Source organism: Acanthopagrus latus, chromosome 9, assembly GCF_904848185.1.
Source record: "Acanthopagrus latus isolate v.2019 chromosome 9, fAcaLat1.1, whole genome shotgun sequence".
NCBI lineage: Eukaryota > Metazoa > Chordata > Actinopteri > Spariformes > Sparidae > Acanthopagrus > Acanthopagrus latus.
This window is the reverse complement of record NC_051047.1, coordinates 9,617,273-9,639,276: the sequence shown is the minus strand read 5'-3', so window position 1 is coordinate 9,639,276 and position 22,004 is coordinate 9,617,273. Positions and strand designations below refer to the sequence as shown.

The 22,004-nt window shown below is 48.3% G+C and overlaps 1 protein-coding gene across 2 annotated transcripts in view; it reads right to left on the bottom strand.

The window, feature by feature from the left end:
- Nucleotides 1-2,329: 2,329 nt before the first annotated feature.
- bcor (BCL6 corepressor) overlaps nt 2,330-22,004 on the bottom strand; it is a 34,667-nt gene continuing 14,992 nt past the window's right edge. The window contains exons 4-14 of one of the 2 annotated variants that reach the window (XM_037108855.1): nt 20,602-20,658; nt 19,907-20,072; nt 18,442-18,783; nt 16,834-17,124; nt 15,224-15,537; nt 13,798-14,085; nt 7,421-7,587; nt 6,635-6,780; nt 3,932-4,009; nt 3,622-3,772; nt 2,330-3,530 (exon numbers count right to left, since the gene is read on the bottom strand). In XM_037108855.1, coding sequence (XP_036964750.1) covers nt 3,200-3,530; nt 3,622-3,772; nt 3,932-4,009; nt 6,635-6,780; nt 7,421-7,587; nt 13,798-14,085; nt 15,224-15,537; nt 16,834-17,124; nt 18,442-18,783; nt 19,907-20,072; nt 20,602-20,658 — 2,331 coding nt within the window. In that variant the 3' untranslated portion in view covers nt 2,330-3,199. The remainder of the gene's footprint in view (nt 3,531-3,621; nt 3,773-3,931; nt 4,010-6,634; nt 6,781-7,420; nt 7,588-13,797; nt 14,086-15,223; nt 15,538-16,833; nt 17,125-18,441; nt 18,784-19,906; nt 20,073-20,601; nt 20,659-22,004) is intronic. The other variant, XM_037108857.1, reaches the window with a different exon arrangement.

Here is a 22,004-nt window from a genome sequence, read left to right as displayed (position 1 = left end):
CAGTCATTTAAATACATCTTTCAAACTATTTGTTCTTCAAAATAAAGCGTTGTGACTTTTGCGTTATCTCAATATTTAAAGAAACTGAACCAAACAATCCACCTAAACTAATTATAGCAGAAATAACCTGCTGTTACCTTAATGCACGAGTAATAATCCAATGTACAGTACATCAGTTAATACAACAAACATATTTCTGAAGCACTTAAATAATACAGAGAACCTCCAACAACCCAATGGAGCACACAACAATATTCTTTAGGTCCACTTCCTACATTTCTGGTGCTTTACTGACAGCTAGGAGGAAAAAGCCTCTCACGGTAGAATGCGTGATGGCTGTGCTGTGTGTGTAATATGTGCATCTCACACACTTTACAGCAAATCTTTTCTCACCTAGATGATGTCCATTTAGAAAGCAGCTAATAGCTGGTTATTAGAGGGTCATGCTCAGTGCCATGCCTTTATCTCTGAAAATTACATCCAGCTGTTCAGTAAAGAGGGAGAGTGTGACCCCTCCTGCACCTTCTGCCTCAGGATATGACTCTCTGACTTCAGTGTTTGTGCTGAGAAACGAGGGTTTCAGCATCTCAATTAGCACTCTGACAGCCTCTTGTCACTCCGTGACCTTTACCTGGACATGTGAAATCTGTCTGGAGACAGCTGCTAAAGCTCAGACCTCACTCCATAAAGCTCTCTGCACTCCGTAGCTAAATAAAACAAGCTTTCATGTTACTCATTCTCAGTTATCTTTTTAGTGTAAAAATAAGTCTTAAGATCATCCCAGCGCCTGATGATAATTTTAGGCCACTAAAAGGAGTTTATTTTGGCTATGTCATGTCCTTCTTATAAGCTCTATTGTCATCTTGTGGCTAATCTAAACCCTGGCCTCCCACAGATCTCATTGCACCCACTATGCAGAGATGGGACAGTTAGGAATTAGTTTAATTTAGACTTTATTTGCCTTGTGTGGCTCCACTGTACTACAGTCACTGTTAGCTGAAGCTCAGCCAGACGGTCACGCTGATACACAGCCGCTCAGAGAGCCTCTCAAACTGGTGTGCTCTTCTCTGCTGTAGTGCTTTTCAGCCACTTTAGTATTTTTTATTTTTCAGGATTTTTTTTTTTCCATTTAAAAAAAGGCCCATCTACTTCTGTTATTTAGGCGAATGCTGCAACACCTTTTTGCTCTAGAAATATTTCGTGGACTGTGACACTTCACCTGACTTTCCGTCAGTATGGAGGAAGAGAAGATCATGACTGAATTTTCACTTTCTGGTGAAGTACTAATTAAACCTGCTGCTGCCTCCGCCCCCAACAACAATCAGTTCTCCTATAACTGCAATACAACATATACTTTTGTTCCCATGTAGGATAAAAAAACAACTATATGCTCCCACTTCCCTTCCCCTTTCTGTGGCTCTCAGCTGTAAGTATATTTGTCCCTACAGAAAATCAAATCTTTGAAAATGAGTCAGGAAAATGTACCTTAATTTCTTTAAGATGGCACTGCAGTTTTTATAAAGAAACACATCACAAACTTGGGAGGGACTATTTTATACTGCAGTGTGTGTGTACTGGGCTGTATTTCTGGCTGCAGGATGTGGGAATGACTCAAAACAAGCTAGAGTGCCCATGCTCATCATCAGCTCAGAGGAGAACCACGTCACTGCAGCGCCACGGCTCATTTATGTCTTCTGGAGAATAATAGAGATTAATAGCATACATCAGGCTGTTACACAATATTTGTAAGGGAAGTTCATCCTCAGGTGGCACACACAAAGAAAACTATACAGTGTGACTACACATGTTCTCATAAAACTATATTCATAAAGAGAACAAGTGATAGTCAATCATCATTATTGTCTCAGTTGAAATTATGATTAAGACTATTACGAGGTGAATTTTCCCGAAATACCGAATACTAAAACACAGTGAAGATGGGTTTACTTTTCCCTGTTGGTCATCCTGCCTAAATGCAGTCAACTGAACAAGAGCAGCCCTTTTAAATTAAATCCTGAGTTGTGATTGGAAAAAAAAAAAAACCTCAGATAAACACCCTCCCAGGAGTTTTATCCTCCACTGAAAGCCAAATTAAAGTCACCACAGTCTTTGACCAGTGGGGGGCGCTGCAAACCACAAGCTTTTCAGGCAGCAAGTGGGAGTTGGTGAGTTGCTCAGTCATGGCTGCAGCAATAAATTGCCTGGCACATACAATACAGAAATATTCCAAAAGATGGCAATATAGGATCAAAATTTCAGGTCGACGCCACACCGTAAGTTCTCACAGCTCAAATCAATTAAAACGCCAACAAAAAAGGCGCAGACACGCTTCCTCTTGCAGTTTTTATATTTATTTTAAAGCAACTTCTTTTGTAAAATATAAATACAAATTATGAGATATTTTAATTACAAAGTTAAAACAAAAATGAACACACCAAAAAATTACTTTACTGCAGTAGCCTCCCTGTTATATACAAGCTCTGTGCCGAAGGGTGAATATCAACACCCTTTAAACTTTATTATACAAACATTTTTTGTAGTTTTGCATGTTAAATTACGGACTAAACAGGAAGCAAAACTGGAACATCAAAAATAAAAGATACAATAGAACAGCCCCTGAGGCTCAAGCGAGCGCTAAAGTCTGAGGAGAGAGAGAGAGAGCGAGAAAAAAAAAAAAAAGAACAGGACATCATGTGCTTCCTATAAACACAAATACCACATTCAATAGCACAGCCTCAGCACTATCCTGTACAGCTACACACAGTCACAATGTGCTGTGCGCTCACACACTCCGTCTAATTGCCGACAACACGACAACACTCTGTTGCCATATAAAATCTTTCAGAGTCGTCGTGAGCAACATTTGAAAGAAAAAAAAATCTCTTTATATTTTTTATATATATATATATATTTATTCATTTATTTATACATATATTAATTTATAAAAATAAGACCATTATTACTGTAAGTCCATTGAGTCACAAATGTATTGAGCCTCAGTTAACGGAGGGTAACGTTTCAGCAGCCTGGTCAGCCAGCAGGGTCAGTCCGTCTGTACAGTGCACCAGTGCTGGTCCAGAGCAGGGCTGGAGCGTGGGAACTAAGGGTCGGGCTAAGGCATATCAGCATAACCTCGGGGTGGTTCTAAAGCAAACTGCAGACGGTACGGACTGGTGTCCAGGTGGATTGGCTTCAGGGGTCAGGATGAGCCCAACTTGCCAGCAGCCTTAATTCTGTCCTTCAGTTTGTCCGCTGGGTGGTCCCAGTGGTCGTCCAGACACTCCAGTGTGGAGCCCAGGAGAGCAGCCAGCTCGGCGCTGTCTTCCACCAGGTCCAACAGGTCCTTGCTGTCCGGATGGAAGCCCTCCAGCTCCTCTGGGCAGGAGAAGAGCTGCGACAAAGAGGCCTGACGGTAGAACTCCGCCTCTGCCACTGTCACTACCTCCATGTGGGGGAAGGTCTGTCGGAAACCACGGGCAGACATCCGCAGCCGGCGAAGCACGTCGGAGAGTAGCAGCCAGTTTCTTGGCCTGAAAGAGGAAATCAGCCAATGTTTAGGAATGAGGGCCGACAGAGAGGGAAAAAAATCAGAGAGTGAATTCTTTTGAGATCAAAGCTCACCCTTGGGAGAGGGACACCTGGATGTTGTAGCAAGGCAGCAGAGGACGGTCAGAGAACTCAAACTCAAACACCTCCTTTTTATCCTCATCCTCATCATCTGGGCCAGGGGGGTCGGCTAGGATGTCGTAGACACCGCCCTCTTCATTTGATTCTGACACACACACACACAAAAATACACATGAATATTTTTTAGTGGGCATCCACATTATCATAAAAGACTCAGGGAGGTACGGACATGTACGGCTCAAAGCTAAGATTGAGGAGACTTTGTAAGCACTAAAACACACACAGAGTGCTGATCGGTACTCACCACACACAGCGCTGCCATAGAATTCCCAATAAAGCCCTGGGTCGTCATCTGAGCGGCCCTGAAGGTCAGCAAAATAATCTATGGAGAGAGGAGAGGAGCGAAGCCTGTTATTCAAGAGCCAGAGCCCTGGGGACAGGCAACGAGGCAAATACAATTGCCCTTTAAGACTACAGCAGAAAAATGGATAAAGAGCACAGTAAAATAGAAGAAGAGGAGGAGGAGGAGGAGGAGGGGCAGTGTCAAGAGAGAAAAGAGAAACAAACAGAGCAAATGTTTTGGGGGAGGAGAGGGGGAGGAGAGGGGGGGGGGGAGGGCGGGAGGGAGCTGATGGTCAGGGGCCAGCGGCTGTACCACGGGGGAGGAGAGCGACTGTCTCCGCTGGGTTAGAGCTGGCTCAGTTCAGAGCAGGGCTACACAAGGCTGCCAGGAATCAAACAAGAACCACACACAGTCGTCGAGCGTGCATGCGCGTGCGCACACACAGACGCACACACTGACAGACCGATACACACACACACACACACACACACACACACACACACACAGACTGAGCTGGAAACAAACAAGCAGAGGGAGCTGGATAAGCACACACAGCGAGAGCAAAGTGTGTATTCAGCACGCGCGCACACACACACACAGAAACACACACACACACACACATTCGCAGAGCGAGAGCTGGGCTTTGTGCCAGTGCTGAGGCGTGGGGCGTCTGGCGTGTGTTTGGAGGGATTAACGGCCTCCAGATGAGTGGGACCAGGTGGAGGGAGGGCAGCAATCGCTCGCTCTCGCTCATTTTCTCCGGCGCTCGATCTCCCTCTCACCCCGCTCTGTCAGTCTAGCAGCCATCGATCTATCCATCCATGCTCTTTTCAAAATTCAACGCCGTCTTTGTTGGCCATCTATGTATAAATCTCCCTGTTTGTTCTCAACCTATTCACCCCTCTGTCGATTTACACCTGTCCATTTTCACCCTCCTTTCTCCTGTGTCTCTGGTTTTAAAGGCTCTTCTAAAATCATCGCTTTTAACTAGTTGTGTGTCCACGGTATATTAAGCAGCTGGCTACAGAGGAAATGTGTGCATGTTTAAGCTTTCATTTCCTCCCTCCTGTACACAACCTCGAGTTCGCTCAACTTAACTACAAACATTCAGACGAGCCCTATCAACACACACGCCCCAGAGGCCGGACCACGTCAGGCTCTAGCGTGGCAGCCTGGTGAAAAGACACACTCAGGCGCTCACACACACGCATACAAAAGCAGTTTCCAGCCAGAGCGAAGCCCATTTCCACACGTACGCTGAGCAAACACAGTTGGCGTTGCTAAGTAACCGGAAAGAGGAGCTCAGAGGCAGCAGCAGCACGCACCCCGGCGGGCTGAGACTCCCTGTCTAACAGGTGGTCGAGGGAGGAGGGGGTGCCGGAGGGGAAACAGGATGACAGAGACGGACACGTCTTGTAGCAGCGGCCCGGAGGTGAAGGGTGAGGATTTACAGAGGCGGACTCGCACCAACAGGTTGCACAGAGGTCAGAGCATTGAAAGAACAGCAAACAGAGAATGAGCCAAGACTGGGGCATTTGGGAACTGGGCTGCTGCCCAGTCCTTTCAACAATTTACCCTTGCCCCACCTTAATATCCACTCTGTGGTGTACCTGCTGTTTTAAAACCCCTTTATCTCCTAGGGGTTTAATTAATTCCTTTTTTAGCATTCGTGATTTGTGGTCAAAGGCAAATTAATTGTCAGATCTCCTGGTTTTTACATCACAAAAGGATTGAAATGGTTCTACTGTTTAGTCATTGGAAAACAGTTTCATGCATTCCACTAATGTATTGTAAATTTTAGGCAATATGAAGAGTAATTTCGATCAGGGAAATCTGAGGTCATATCCTCGGTATTCTATTTTCTAGGGATTTGGGGGTTTTACTGGCCGCAAGTGCAGCCTACAGATTTTAAAAGAATGTGTTTCGTGCAGCTTTTACAATGTACAGTTCAAGCACGTATTTGAGCAATTTGCAGGTACCAAAACCAAAAATGTCTTCATCATGACATCTAAATTCTTATTATGAATGCAATTACAACAAATAAAACTGGCAGAAATTCTTTGTGCCCACAGCAATCGAAATACAATATAACTTTATCACTTATAAACTGGTTTGTTTACCAGCTGTTCATATTAACTTGTAGGATTCTTTAATGCTTGCCAATTTCGATGCCAGCAGACAAACAAATATGATTGTTTGTTTACATGAGTGATTATGTAGATGAGAAATCATCAATTTCAAGGTATTGCATTCAAATTCAAGAACATTTCTAACCTTAGAGGTAGAAACTAAATAAAGGATGGAGGAGAGATTGGGGACAGTACTATTACTTTATATAATCAAATCAGAGAACTGTAGGCCTGTTAAAGACTTTTCTGATTGACATCATTAGCAACTCCTCAAATATTTCAGTCTTCACCTTCTTTTGACCAGGAAACAACATATGATTGAATGGTTTAAATCAGCCAAATCCAGGTTCAGAATCTGAATGATCCTGACTGAAGGTGGGAAAAGTTGTCCTGGATAGTTTTGTTTTCCCTCAAAATGCACAGATGTACAGTCCGGTCTCTTGAAAATTTCCACAAGAGGGCAGGGTGATGATGTGGACTGCAACCAGTGACTAACCCCTTAATAAGTAGATTGAAAGGCCAGCTGGGATCTTACCAGTGAGGAAGCGCTCCATGCCGTCACTGTGGGTCATCTTGAGCAGGCCACGGCCAGAATACGTCGCCAGGGTGGGGTCAGCGCCGTAAGACAGAAGGATTCGCACCACGTCCAGGTGGTCGTTCTCCACAGCGTCATGAATCGGCCTGGAGGCACACAAAGGCACATCAATTTCATCATTAACTTTAACGTCTCCTGCGAGCGAAATAAATGTTGCTAATATTGCTCCGTGTGCGTTTTGGTGTTTTACGCATCTGCCACCGAGAAAACTTAAAAGAACACTCTCTTGAGCCATAAACTATCTAACCCATTTAAATTCCCCCCAAACTCTGACCTAGCGGGACGCAAAGTAAAATGCAATTCTTTATAACGCTGCCATTCTTCTTAGAGATGGTCTCACCTGTGTACTGTAATGCCAAGAAAATCTAGTTATGGTTTAATGAAAGCTTAACTGCTGCTGAATGCGTCTTTAGGCCTGCGTGCAGTTTCCTAGAGCAGACCCCCTACTGTAGAATTTTAATAACACAGCCATAAAAGCACTAGCCTTTTTTTTTTTTTTATAAACTGCAGCTAATCTGTCAAATCGCTGCTCTTGCCAAGGCAATATAAAATAAAAAAATAAAAAAGTCTTTTGTTATGAGCAACACCCAAGTGGCTTAATTGATGACTAATCTCTGGCTTGCCCTATGAGGACATGCAGAAAAAAGTCGGGTCTTGTTCGCATCGTTGCCGCTTTGATTTTTTCTCTGAGCATCGGCGCGTACAAGAGCGAGTGCGTTTGTTTACCTGGTGCCATCCTGTGCACTGCAGTTGATGTCGGCCCCGTATTCCAGCAGGTGTTGGACGATGCTGAGCCAGCCGCGGGCACATGCCTCATGGAGGGCACAGTAACCGGCGTAGTCTCGGTGATTCACCTCGCACACTCTGTTCTCCAGACAGTACAGCACCACCTCCTAAAGAGAGCCAACACGGAGGGAGAGCAGGGTTTAGTGCGCGAGATTACGTGTGTGGATGTATGAGTAACGACGACCCGAGCAACACAAGACCAGACGCACGAGTCAGACGCATACGCAAACAGTCCTTTCCCCTCCACGGTTCCAGTGGGAGAAAAATTAAGGAAAGGAGGAACTGAGTGTGTCCCTATGCTGGGCAAACAGACGCACACACAAATGCTCCATAATACCAGAGCTGGCGCCAAAACACATCGAGGAGACTAAGTGTGACTCAACTGTATTTAGCCTGCCAGATTCTGCCTGTGCACGTATGAGCGTGTGTGTGTGTGTGTGTGTGTGTGTGTGTGTGTGTGTGTGTGTGTGTGTGTGTGTGTGTGTGTGTGTGTGCCATGGTTGGGCCTGGACGCCACTGTGGCAGCCAGTTACGATGGCTGGGCTCTGAACACAGCATAATGGAAGCGGAACAAAGAGATTTGATAGAGGCGCTCAAGAGCTGGAAGCGTTTCCTCTGGTCTAGGGCTGTGACAGTTGGGCATCCAGCACTAAGTAGTCAGACTGGTTTTTATTGGATGGGGAGCAGAGTCTGCTGCCGCTAAACAGAGATGGGGGGGGGGTGGTGAGAGATAGGAAGCAGCCCGGCAATGTGTGTTGATACCGGGGCCTGTTGGAGTCAGACAAGTGTGCGTATCCTCACTGTGGGTATGCGTTTGTTTCTGTGTGGAACTATGCAGATGTATTTGCAGAAAAACAAACTAAAAATACCCAATTTTTTAAAATACATTTTATGATACATATTTATATTTATGTATACATTTTTATATATATGTGAACGCAAGACTCACACATCCATACACACTCATGCTCTGCCCTGCTAACAGTCCTGTGCCGAGGGGAGGAAAGCTGCTCATCTGAACCTGGGGAATGACTCCAAACTTCCATTTCTATGCTAATTCTAGCCCGCCGTCTCGTCCAAGTGTTTATCTCTCTCTTCCACTCCGTCTCCCTCTCTCCCTCACTCGCTCGCTCGCTCGCTCAGCACAGGGCGGATGGATTGAGGAAGTGGGAAGGAGAGGCAGGCGACAGAGGGAAAACAGGCCGACGGACGCAGGAAGACAGGGCTAGAGAGGGCATAAGGACGGGAGAGGCGAGAGGCAACACCCCAAAAGATGACAGATTAATGAATCCGTGGCTGAAATCTGCCGGGGCTGTCCTCTGGGCCGCAGCTGATAGTAATAAGAGATGAGCGGGTAGCGCAAAGTGGGGGGTTGCAGTGATAGGAGTGATGGGAGGGCGACTGAGCCGGCGAGGAAGGAGCAACGATTAGAAGGAAGAAGAAAAAAAGAATAGAGATGGAGTGCGGGATCGAGGGCAAAGAAGTGAGCAAGGAATAGTGCGAGAGAAAGAGAGAAACAAGAGCAGGGGGGGAGCGGGACGACGCTCCAACTGGTTTTCGCTCGCTGCCAACACTCTGTTTGCCTGCTGGAGAGAGATTCAGGAGCGCTGTGCCGAAGCTCCCCTCTGGGGGATTCCACTCGCGCTCCGTGTGTGTGTGCATGCGTGAGTCTGTCTGCACGAGTGAATGAGAGCAAGTGTTAGAGAGACTGACGGGGAGAGAGTGTTGATATGCAGCTTGCCTAGGCGTGTGCATTTGTGTGTGTGTGTGTGTGTGCGCGCGCGCGCGCGTGTGGCTTTCCGTGCCACTGACGAGCGTGCGCGCGTGTGTGGCTGTGGAGGAGGTGTAGCGCTAAACCTCCGAAGCCGTGTTTAATATCGCTGGGAGAGAGCGAGGAGCTTAGCACGAGAGCCCCGGCTTCCCGCCACACACACACACACACACACACACACACACTCCTCCGCAGTAAAATGAGACACTGCCTCCCCCTCCTCCCTCTTTCCCTCCGTCCTCTAATCTCCCTCTCTAGAATGCTTCCCTGCGCTTGCCTGCAATCAATGCATCACTCAGACATTTAACCCCTTGCAGAGCTGCCTCGTATGCTCCGCACATACAACAGATGTGTGTGCGCGCTTCTATATGAATGCGTATTACATGTAGTGGGTGACGCATGAGTGGCTTTTCCCCCGCGATTAAGAGGCAACAGTCAAAGCAGTAAAGTTGGTGCGTGCCCAGACAAGTGAAACATGTGGATATTTGTTTTAAGTGTGTGCGTAAAGGCCAGGCTGTGGTTGAGTGACTGTGCTGTGGAAACAGTGGAAGCCTAAGGATCTGACGGAAGCGTAAAGAGCAAACAAAATATATAATCACCTGTTACCTTTTTGATCATGATAAATGCCTCCAGACTACAGTAATCATCTGCCTACAAACCATATGATAAACAAGACATTTTTGATTTGGGAATAGAACAGCCCCCGACTGTTCTGGTTAGTCTGGTTGTACTGGTCATGGAAACTGGGGGCCATAGTGATAAGTTACCAAGCTACTGTAGCCTGATGCTATCATGAAAACGCCAGCCCACCAAAGTAGCTCAACCGGCTAGGTGAAGTGCCAGCACTAAACCAAAAAACATTCAGAGTTTGCTATGGCATTTCACTAACCATATTAATAAGTTAAAATTGTATCAATAAATTTGTATCAACAGACAAGGCCTACATTTTTTTTTTTTTTACGTCGCAACCCCCGTAAAATAACTTGTTTCATAGTCATAATTTGGGCCATTCAGTCAAATAACATTTGGAAAGTCTAGAAGAGCCAGACAATGAAGTTATTTTATCCACTTTCAAGCTAACCTGGCGCTAAAAAGGAAGTTAGCCACCTTGGTCGGCAGAGGTATCTAGTGCGCAAGATTAAATGGGCCAAACAATGCAGAAGCTATGCAGAAGAACCCCAGGTGGAGTATGGCCGGAGGTCGAGTGTTTTTGACTTCATGAGCCACTGAGCAGCTTTCATAGGAATGATTGGGGCTCTGCCTTGAAATATGCCCAGTGGCCACTTGTGGTATTGCAGCAAAAAATGTACTTGTGGCCCACCGAGACCACCATTCAGCCACAATAACCAATAAAGCTAGACAGCAAGGCCTGCCACCGGTTAACTAACAACCAGATAAAAAGCTAACAAGCTCAGTCGTTGACATAATAAGTGAAAATAGTTAACAGAACATATTAGTATCATCCACTGACTGCAGACCATGCCACACCACATATTAATCTGTGTACAAGAAATTTAGTTGGTAGATAAAGCTGATATTGTAGCTGATATTCAATATTTTGTGGGTCTCTGTTCCCTCGAAGGATGACACACTGTTTTCCAGTGGTCAAAGGCGTAAATATGAGAGTCACAGTTTACCAAAGTTGAACTTCAAAGAGTTCCTGTGGATTCTCTTTGTCACATGCGCCTTCGTTAACTGCTGCAATTTCAAGACTTTGCATCTATCCTAAACGCTGGTCTGACAGGGCACCTAAAACCCTCTCCAGTTTTCTCTTTGCTAGGATCGTACATGGATTTGAGAAGGGAAATCAGAAGTGATTCATGTGGAGAGAATAAATGACAGATTGCACCTTTATCTGAGCTTTCAATGGGCAGAACCGAGGGGCCCCAAGCCCCGGCACGAGGGGGAGAGGGATGAAGACATCCGCAGAATCTCTCCTCATTACCATTTCAAATGCTCAGAGAGCGAGGCAGCCGAGGGAGGGCGAGAGAATAAAAGGGGAGCGAGGGAGGGAGGAAGAAAGAGAGAGTGGGCTTTCGTGTGCAGAGGCACGGATCGCAAAACTAAACGAACATGAAAAATGCACAGTGTCTGGCCGGGCATCGGGAACGGCACAGAAGAGTAGCGCGTGTGTTGAATTACATGCATGTGTGCATGACGTGACTCTACATCCTGCATGTGCAGGTCTGTACACGAAAGGATGCCTGGGTATGTGCTTGCAGGGTAACAAACTGTTTCTCTGTGCTTGTAATGAGCATGTAGGCAGCGTGCGAGCGTGTGTGTGCTCATGAGGTGATTCTGAATTTGCATGTGCAGGTCTGTGTGGGTGTGCGACAGCAGCAAGTGTGGAGAGCCGTCTCTCTGTGCAGCATATGGAGAGGAGCACGTCAGGATGCCGGTGCATGTGCTTATTGGGTCATAACGGGTGTTTCGCTGTGCATATGTGTGTGTGTGTGTGTGTGTGTGTGCGTGCGTGCGCGCACGCTCGTAATCAGCATGTGAGCTCTGTGTGCGTGTGTGTGTGAGCGCCTCTGTCTCACAGGCCCTCATATCTCTCTGCCTGTGTGTGATAAGCCCAGAGCTTGCGGCGCTAAAACACCAGCGTGAGACAAGCGCTCTGTGCGTCTCGTGCTTGCATGCAAGTGTGTGTGTGTGTGTGTGTGTGTGTGTGGGGCGGTATGCATAAATTGATGTGTCTCTCTGCGCACGTCCTTGTGCGTGTGTGTGTGTGCGTGTGTATGTGTGGGAGCCCCAGGGGTCTGCCCCAGGCTTATCACACACAGGCAGTGAGAGACGAGCTTCCTGAGAGAGCTAGGGAGAGAGAGAGAGAGAGAGAGAGAGAGAGAGAGAGAGAGAGAGAGAGAGAGAGAGAGAGAGAGAGAGAGAGAGAGAGAGAAAGGGAGGGAGGGAAGGGGGGGAAGCGGGGGTGTTGTTTGCGCAGCGGTCAGCGCCTTGTTTGTGTAGTCTCAGGTTTTCTCCTCCCTCCTCCCTCTTTCCCTCTCCACACGCGGAGCGCAGGAAGGGAAAAATGTGAAGGGGGGGATAAGAAAAAAAAAGGAGAGGGAGGGAAAAAAACGTTCGAGAGAGACGCATAAATCAGAGAGACGAGCCAGCTTCTCTCCAGCACGGCTGACTGAACCCTGCTGCTGCTGCGCTGCACTCTGTGTGTGTGTGTGTGTGTGTGTGCGCGCGAGTGAGAGCGAGGGAGAAAAACAGCCGCCGCCACTGCTAACCACAGTCACCACGGCACATTAGAGGGCCATTAGAACGCGATTATACTCCCAGTGCTTACCTCTCATTCACACTCTTGCTCTCTCCCACTCCGGCTCACGCACACACACACACACTCCTCATCATCATAAGCGTGTACAACAAACACACGCAACCATAAAGCAACCAGTTAATGAGCAACAAAAGATACCCACACCTATTTACGAATCTGTGAAGATACCTCTGCTGGTGATAAAAAAATTATCATGCATGCGCGCGCACACACACACACACACACACACACAAAGACAGTGTCAAAGGTGAGTAGGAGACAGAGTGTACGCACACACACACACACACACACACACACACACACACACACAGCACAATGTGCAGCTCAAGTGGTATTAAAACCACTTGGATCAATAAATCAATTTGTAAAATCTGTCAACAAGGGGGGAGAAACGTTTAGGCTCAGAACAGAAACACAAGGGATACGGGAGAACGAGACAGCGGGCCATCCAACTTTAATTAAAAGCTTTCACAGCAATGGGAGTTGAGAGATTCAGACGAATCTACGCCAGTCTCAATCTTTCTCGTGTGCGGGGAACGAGAGGATCTGGTTTAGGAGCCAACGATCGGCAGCGACACACAGAAAGAGAAAAAAAAAAAAACTTCCGATGCTAGAGAGAGGCAGCGAGCATCAGTCTCTGTATAATGATCCTACCGATCCCTCATGCTGTCTGTGCGCGCACGTGTGTGTGCGCCTGCATGTGTGTGCGTCTGTGTCACACTTCGCCTCACGGAAAATTAATGAGATGTGAGTGCGGAGCGAGGCGGGAGGAGGGGAGGTGGGGGGGGGAGTACGTGTGTATGTGTGTGCGCTCGCGGGAGGAGGAGGAGGAGGAAGGGGGGGTGCAAACGACAATCTGAGTCACAAAGAGAGGAAGAGAAAGAGAGTGCCGAGAGGAAAGAGGGGGGAGGGAGCGAGCAGAAACCTGAGAGAGCGAGAGTAGCGGGCAAGAGGAGCAAAAAAAGATGGAGTATGGCGAGAACAAAGCGCGAGTACGGGTGAGAGAGACGGAAATGTTACAAAAAGAAAAAGAGGGAGCGAGAAACAGATGACAGATGCGGGAAAAGAATCAGATGGAGAAAGACAATTTTAGAAGAAAAAAAAAGAAGGCAAGCTCTGTCTGCGAGAGTCACAGACAGGAACAAAGTATGGGGAGAAAATGAGCTCAATTTAAGAAGAGAGAGCGAAGATTTGGAAGAGATGAAGTGTAAGAGCGCAAGATATGAAGAGAGAAAGCGATGAGGAGGGAGTGAAGCCTATTACCTCGTAGCCCAGCCGCGCAGCTCTCTGGAGCAGAGTCTCTCCGGCGTTCTTGTTCACGATCAGCCGACGAGCCTCTGGCGGGATCGGGCGCACCACGGGGGGCTCAGCAGGGGGCATCCTGTGCACCCCTGCCGCCGCCTCTGGTGGGACACCGCCCACTCTGCAGTTCGCCTGGGGCTGCAGGGAGGGCGGACAGAGCGCGGTGGGGGAGCGGGGCTTGACTGGAGAGCAGGGATAATGATTAGGAGAGGCGGCTCCCTTCCTCGGAGCGCCACACTGCTCACTCAGCTGTGGAGAGAGTGAGAAAGAGGCAGAGAGTGTCAGGGCCGCTGCCACATAGCAGACGGGACACACACATGCACACATGGACACTCAAGGGCACAAGGAACTAAAACACAACACACACACACGGAGGGAGTTCCACTGAGGCAAAAACAAAACTGTTAAAAGTAAGATTAATCATATTTTAAATGAAACTTGACGTATTCCATCAAATTATCATCACATGGTTTGACTCTTTCCCATACCATCTACGTATAGCTTTAAATATAGATGGGCTGTTCATTACCAACATCTGTGTTTATGTGTGATTATCGTGGATGGGAGACACACCACGCATCACTGGAAATCACACACGTACATAGATTTCACACCAACTGTTCACACTCCCAACACTGCAGGTTGGCACACCACTTTTTCTTTAACTGCTAAACCAACACAGCCTTCGGAGTGCAGCACACGGGACAGGGAGTTGCCTGCCTCTGTGTGTGTGTGTGTGTGTGTGTGTGCGTGCGTGTGTGTGTGTGCGTGCGTGCGTGTGTGTGAAGTGCGTGCCCTCTCAGTGGAATTCCATGTCGGAGCAGCTGTCAGGCTGAGGAGGAGCAGGGGAGGAGAGCAGCGCGGGCGGAAAACAACTAGCCTTCTCCCCCCTCCCTCTCCCCCCTCAATTTTTTCCCCGTGCTCATTTTTTTCCCCCTCTTTTGAACTCAAGCGCTTCATACGCTCAACCATGGCTGCCACATTCCTCACTGTGTGAGCGAGGCGGTGTGTGCAGCCTTGTGTTCCGCCGCTGAGTGCGATGTATAATTGCTCCGGGGTTTTGTTGTTATGTCAGGAATGCTCACAAACACACAGACACTTGCGGCCCTGGCACACCACCTACACACAAAACGGCGCAGATGACACACGTTCGACAATTAAGGCCAGAGGCAAACACACATGCATGCAGGCGCTCCGCAGGGAGCCGCTAAGGGCACGAGGAGGTCAAAGCTCCAGCAGCCCTCTAAACATTGTAAACATACTTCCTTCCTCTCCCTCTTTCTCCCAGCTGCATAATCAGAGGCGCCGACAGGCATACTGAAACAGACTCCACAGCTACAAACATCCAGACGCCCGTATCTTGGCCAGACACCCTATCAGCGCTCACCTTGTCATCTTCAGCTGCTCCCAGATCGGCTGCACAACGCTGGCCCGGGCTGCTAGGTGTGGCCTCTTTCCTCTTCTCCCGCTCCCGCTCCCTCTGACTGGTGTGTTTGGTCTTGCACGGCCGCTTGCCCTTGGGTTTGTCCGCGTCACTATGGCGACGGGGCTTGAGGGGAGGGGCGCCTCCCACAGACGGCTGTGGGGCTGGAGAGGGGGGGCCCCTCCTGGGCTCCTTGAGGCCACGGTCACCTGAGAAGGGGCCCAGCGGTTGCACCCTGTCCTTCAGTTGGCCGGGGGGAAGGGGAGAAGCAGCTACTCCTGGAGCAGAAGGAGAGGGGAAGAGAGAGGCAGAGTGAGCAGCTGATAGTGCGAGAGCTCAGTGGAAGGGGAGGATGGGAAGGTATTGCAAGGCCATCTCTCACCCTCTGTTGGTTTATTAATGAGCGCACAGAGCTGTCTGGGAGCGCAGCATGCCTGCTCGCTCAGGAAAATAAAAAATAAAACGCACAGACTCGCAGGCTCACATAAACACCCCGGTAGTGACTTGTGTGCACTCATTCACTGCAGCAAGGACACTGCTATGAGTAATCTCCTTAAACAAACGTGACACTGTCTGGTTTCAGCCTCTCATAGTACATATTTACACGAAAAATAAAGACCTGCCCTTGAAACCACAATGTCTAAATGCTGCTTAATAGCTTAATGGAAATACATTTCTTCCTTGAACAAAAAACAACTGCAAAGCAGTTCCTTCTCTTCAGGAACATAGTCTAGCTCTGATTTGTATATAACTGAGGTAAACATTAAATCAGTCCTAAGCTGAGAACGAAAGGGAGCTTTCTGATGCTTAAACATATCAACACTTCTTAACAGAAATTAATTCTATGAGATGAGCGGAATCCTGAAAAAATGCAAGAAAAAAGAAAGATAGCTCTAACAGAGACAGTGGAATAACCACATTCATTGTCAAAAACAGGGCCGTTGCCAGGGTGATGTTATCTAAAAAGGTGAACGCACACACACAAGAAAATTCAGTGGCCAATCAAGGCCTGTGGTTTCTGCAGGAAACACAAAACCAAAATCTCCCCAGCTTTATTCACTTCCTTTAATCTCCGTCCGGCCTTTTATTCTCTCGTCGTCTGTGCCTCCCTCTGCCTCAGCTTGGGCAAGTGAATAAGGGAAAGCCCTGGTTTTAATAAGTCCCCCCTTCCCAACACACATGCACATTCCCCCCGCCCTCCCTTCCCCCGCTGACTGTTCTTGAGCGGAAAAAAGAAAAAAATAATAATTGATCACACATTAGTCACACTACACCTGCCTACACGTATCTCCACCAGCCACTTCCCTCACTCGTACTTTCATCACTCTCTGAGTCCCCGCTGTAGACCAGCCACACAAAAAGTCCAGCATCACGGGGGGGGGGCCTTTCCTCTGGCAGGAGGAAGTATGCCCTACCTCATTTCCTCTGCAGCCTTCCCTGGGGCTCACGGGAAATCCCCCAAAAGACAGACTGCTCAACAAGAAAGTGAAACGTGAGCCAAAGATAGATTTCCGTTACCCTAGCTGAACTCAGAGATACAGCAGCGGTTTGCACGGCTGGCGGTTCATCCTTACCATTAAGTAGCTTCTCGCAGCCCCATTTCCTGTTGATGTCGGCTCTCTGTGCTGCAGCTCTGTCCTCCGGCTCATTGGCCCTGATCTTACGATCCCGCAGGCTCTGGGCTGAGGCTACCAATCGGGGCTGGGGCTGGGGCCACGGCCTCTCTTGTTTGACCTGGGAGCCGTCCGGGGAAGCTGCGCCGGCAGCAGGCTTGCTGAGTCGCAGTCCCTTCAGCTCGATGCAGACCTTAAGCTTCCGCACCTCGTCGTCGTCATCTTCATCAGGACTCGCTTGCTCACGCTCATCTGCAGGCAACAGAAAGACATAATTGGCACTGTTTGCCATCTCTTACACACCACTTTATTGCCTGAAACCGTGTTGTCCTGTGAAAGACTTGAAATATAAAGCTTTTGGTCATTTTTGAGTTATCTTCCTTTAGGTATCAGGGTTCATACAGGTTTTAAAGAATATAAATGTATATTGTGACTAATTTCAGAAAAAAAGAAATTAAGCATATTCCTGAACTTCACAATATGACAGTTAAAATTAGGCATTTTCCAAACTTTCTAAAAACCCTGTATGAAAAGGTCTTAAAATCCCAGTGGATGAACCCAAAAATGCACTGTTGGCTAGCTTCAACCACAACAGTGTCAAAGAGTTGAAATTTTAGACATAATGAGGTTTTCTCCCTTTCAAAGCCATGCTTCTACCCTCCTGCTACACACAAAGCTCTTATACATACATACGTACCAACCTGAAAACAACTGAGCACAAAGAACAAAGACCATTAATCACTACATTCTTATGGCTTGTAAAACCCCCTCAGAGTCTTATAGTTAACACACGCACAAGAGAGGCAGGGAGCGGGATGTGAAACAGACAGATTGAGGAGTAAAAGGGGAAGAGAAGTCAAGAATCGGGCGGAGACACAAAGCACTAAAGACTGGAGAAGCAGAGGGAGAGTTCTCCCCCCCTGAAATTCACGGGGGACGGGTTATTTGACTCGTCTGCCAGTGCCGGGGAGAGCGAGAGCGATACGGCATGCCAGAAATATAAAAAAAAAAAAAGGAACCCAAACAGATGAGGGAAAAAAGAAAGGAGATGAAAAGGGAAGAAAAGAGCAGCTTTGAAGAGGGTGAGTAAGCGCAGCGGAGGAACGGCAGAGCTGAGAGAGAGGGAGAGAGCGAGCGAGAGAGAGAGAATGGCTGTCCCTCTTCCTCGCTTCTCTCTCGCGCTCCGCTCAAAGGCAGGATTAAACACTTCTCTGAGCTGGCTGCCACACAGAGCGAAAGATGGGACAGAGAGTGGTATGGGGGGGAGAGCGGGGGTTGTGATGGAACGGGTTTAAGGTGGAATTGATTGGGAAGGAGGAAGCGACAAAAGGAATAGAACGATTTTTTATAAAGAACAAGGGATGAGACGGGGTTCAGCAGAACACAGGATGAAGGGAAGAGAACGGGCAGAATTAGAGAGATGAACGGAAAGCAGGGCCCCCGCTCCCTCTACACCCCACTCGCCCCCCTGCCTCTCTCTTGAAAACCCCCACCCCCACCCCCCACGGGTGATTTGAGGGAAAATGGAAGTGGCGTGTGGGTGACGAAGCATGTTTAAGAAATCCTCACCCGCAGAAATCCTGGCTCTTTTCTCTGGGTGGGACATCCTCTCTCCATCCTCCCTCTCCGTGTCGTCCTGTTCAGCCTTGGAGCTGAGCGGGCGTTTTCTGGAAGGTCCAAAGCCAGGGTTGACTTTCTCTTCGAGGTACCCTTTGGCCGGTGTCAGAATGGGGGGCACACAGTGACCTCCTTCACACTCCCTCATGGACTTCCTGGCCACATCCTTTAGCCCTCCTTGGCTGGCACCTCTGACCCCATCTCGGGCCCCATGCCCTGGAGACAAAGGCTCTGGCTGGCCGCCACACCTCTGGAGGACCGGAACTCTGTTGTTTGTGTATGCCGGCCGGACACCTGAGCAAAGCAGAAACAGACAGGAGGACGGAAAGGGGCAGGGAGCAAAGTGGAAACGGGGGGAGATGAAAGGAGGAGAGACACACCGGGAGAGAATGCAGACAGACAGACCGCAACCCAGACAGACAGACAGACAAAAAGAGAGCAAGGAAACAAGGGGTGGGGGTGAGACGGGGTGGGGGATTGACAGAGGGAGAATGCCAGTTAAACACCAGCCAGCTTTTATTCTGCTTTAAAGACAGGCAGTAAAACTTTGATGGGGTAAAGACTTTTTAATCTGATGTGAGCCGAGCCAGCGGGCTGACGGCTGCAGCGCAGTCGCTCGCGCTTCCAGCGAGAAGAGGCAAGAAAACATCCTGCGCACTCGCTGCACACGGCGACTCCCATTCCTCTCCCTCCCCTTTCTCTGTCCTCCCCCACGGCATGACCGCACCACGCCCTTCTCACACTGAGCGTGACTCTGCCTCCCCCCTCCCTCGTCCCCTCACCACCACCCTCCTCCTCTCCTCGACTCCCTCTCCTTCTCTGTCTCTCTCCATGCCATAATTAGGCTCACACGTCAGCCGCGGCCTCGCTCCAACACACAGCTGGGCTCCCAGCCAATGTAACTAACCCACCCCCCCTTCTCTTCCTCCCCCCTCTCTTTCCGTTGCGCTCTCCCATCCGCTTTCACCCGCTAAATCTCCCCCCGCTTTCTCTCTCTCTCTCTCTCTCTCTCTCTCACTCACGCAATCTCTGCCCCTCCTTCTCCTCCTACCCTCCCTCTCGATCGTCTCTCCGCGCAGATAAGCACAAAAGACTTCTTGAAAATAAAACTCCCCCTCTCCGTCTCTGTCTTGCTGGCTCGTTCGCTTGCGCTCTGCCTAGCATGAGTGTGTGCATGTGTGCGTGTGTGTGTGGTGAGTCTGTATGGTGTCTTTTTTTAGAGTGACCCGGTCTTGCCTCAGCATTTGCTGCAAGTGCATGTGAGTGTGTACGCGCACCCATTGTTTGTGTGTGTCCCTTTCTGAGTGTTCATTTGCAGAGAGGAAGCGCGTGTGTGTGTGTGTGTGTGTGTGTGTGTGTGTGTGTGTGTGTCTGTGCATTACGAGTGTGTGTGTGTGTGGGGTGCTGGGTTACTCACCCTCCCTCTCTCCCTGCCTGGTGGTGTGTTGGCAGTGTTCCAGCGCTCGCTCTCTGTGCTGGCCGTCTGCCAGCTCCCGTCCTGCTGCCGCTGCCGAGGCAGACACACATACACCGCCGCCCTCCTTCTCCTTCAGCTCCAGCTCCGAGAACCGCATCATTGCCCGCTGTGCGCACACACACACACACAAATGCAGAGAAAAACCATGAAAACCACTCATCGTCTGCCCATGCCGCACACACACCTCTCTAAGCCTCAATCTGGCCTCAACAGCTACAGAAGCAAAAAATTGCATCAGAAAATCACATTGTCTTAAAAATCAAAGAAAATGCCAAAGAAATTAAACCCACATACACGCACATACAAACAAACACACGCACGCACGCACGCACACACACACATACACACACAGGACGAAAAGGTAGACAGATAAATCACAAGCATGGCATCAAGACACAGATTAGACTACTGCAGCCACTGTGAGTCCATGCGCTCTGGGGCTTAAGTCCTGGCATCTCCCTTCCTGACACATAAACATGGCTAGGAAACATATACATCTAGGCCCTGAGGCAGAGAGAGGAGAGGAAAAAGAGGAAAGAAGGGGAGTGGGGGGGAAAGGAGTGTGCAGCGATACAGAGTACAAAGGAAACAGAGGCCTTCAGAGGCAGATGTGATAAGAAATATAAAGAACTGACCTCCCAGTTAGCTGCAGGTTGACTTATATTACTCCCCTCTCGTGATATGACTTCCATCTAAGCAATTAGAATGGGGGGGCTCAATATATCTGTCCATCATTTCATCTTCTTTTAATGAATTTATGTTATGTTTCCCCACATGTTTCTTTACACACAATAGGCAGCCACAATCCCACAAAATAACACAATCAAATTAAAGTGACTCAACAGGTCAATTAACACTGCACCAAAACTATCAAATGATTTCTGAACGGCATGAAAGACCAATTTGAAAAAGATCATCCAAACAATATGCTCATTCTCAGCATGATAGATAACGCTAATTCAATTTTGGCTGTCTCGTTTATTTCATTTTTTCACAAAAAAGATTTCCACATCTAATTGTTACATGTCCAGAAACAGAGCATTTGATAGCTTTGTGTTGCAGCTGTGCATTGACAGGCATGACACAGACAAACCACAGTTTTCTAGAGTGCGTTCACCACAGACAGACATGTGCAAACTATTAACATATCTGCCTCTGAGCCAGTGAATAAAATAGTATAGGATTTATTTGTGTTTCTAAGATGAACATTGAGCAAAAGGAACCAGAGATAACAGACTAAAATGAGTGGCTCAGTGTGTGTATGTGAATGACAGGGGATGGCGACCAAGTGTAGGGGACCTTGCTGTAACTGTGCATTTATAGATCTAGTGTGTCAGGAGAAGGGGTTTTTATTTAGCCATGGAAAGCAACCAGGCAGGACAGCATAGGCCATCAGGGAGAGGAGGGTTAGGGGAGGACAGTGACTGGCGGATGGGGGCATGCAGAAAGCCTAGGATGAACCCCAAAGAGGGCAGCTGCTGGTTTTTAAGCACACTGCAAGCCCTCCACTGCCCCTAACCTTGAGGTTAAGCATAGCCAAAGGCAGTGTGAACTGTGAGGCTGCCAGAGTCATGCTCTGAAACTACAGTATACGGCTCTAAAGCATAGTCAGCACTAACGCATGCTATAGCCCCAAGGCAGTCACACAAGGACAAGCACGTACGGACACACAAACACGCACGCAGAGAAATAACCTTTACAATGACTGCTCACTAATCAACATACAGAGATGGCAGCCCTGGTTAACCTTTGAACTGCCCTCCCTGATAGAGGGCCTCAACTGGCCTTGCACCAGCTCACGAAGACAATGATAAATTGAGGGGAAGGTCAAGCCTGTGGCCAGGACGGTTGCATGACAGCACTAAATTATTCTCTACTATGTTGTAAATGCAGAATATGCCAATTACATGCAAGGTTTGTTCTACAGGCAGGTTTTGAATATTGCAGCATGGGAGTAAAGACAGAGGCCTTTGTGATTTATTCCTGCGTGGACGTTAGAGCTGAAAGTGTTTGAAATGTCTGCAAATGAGAATTATTG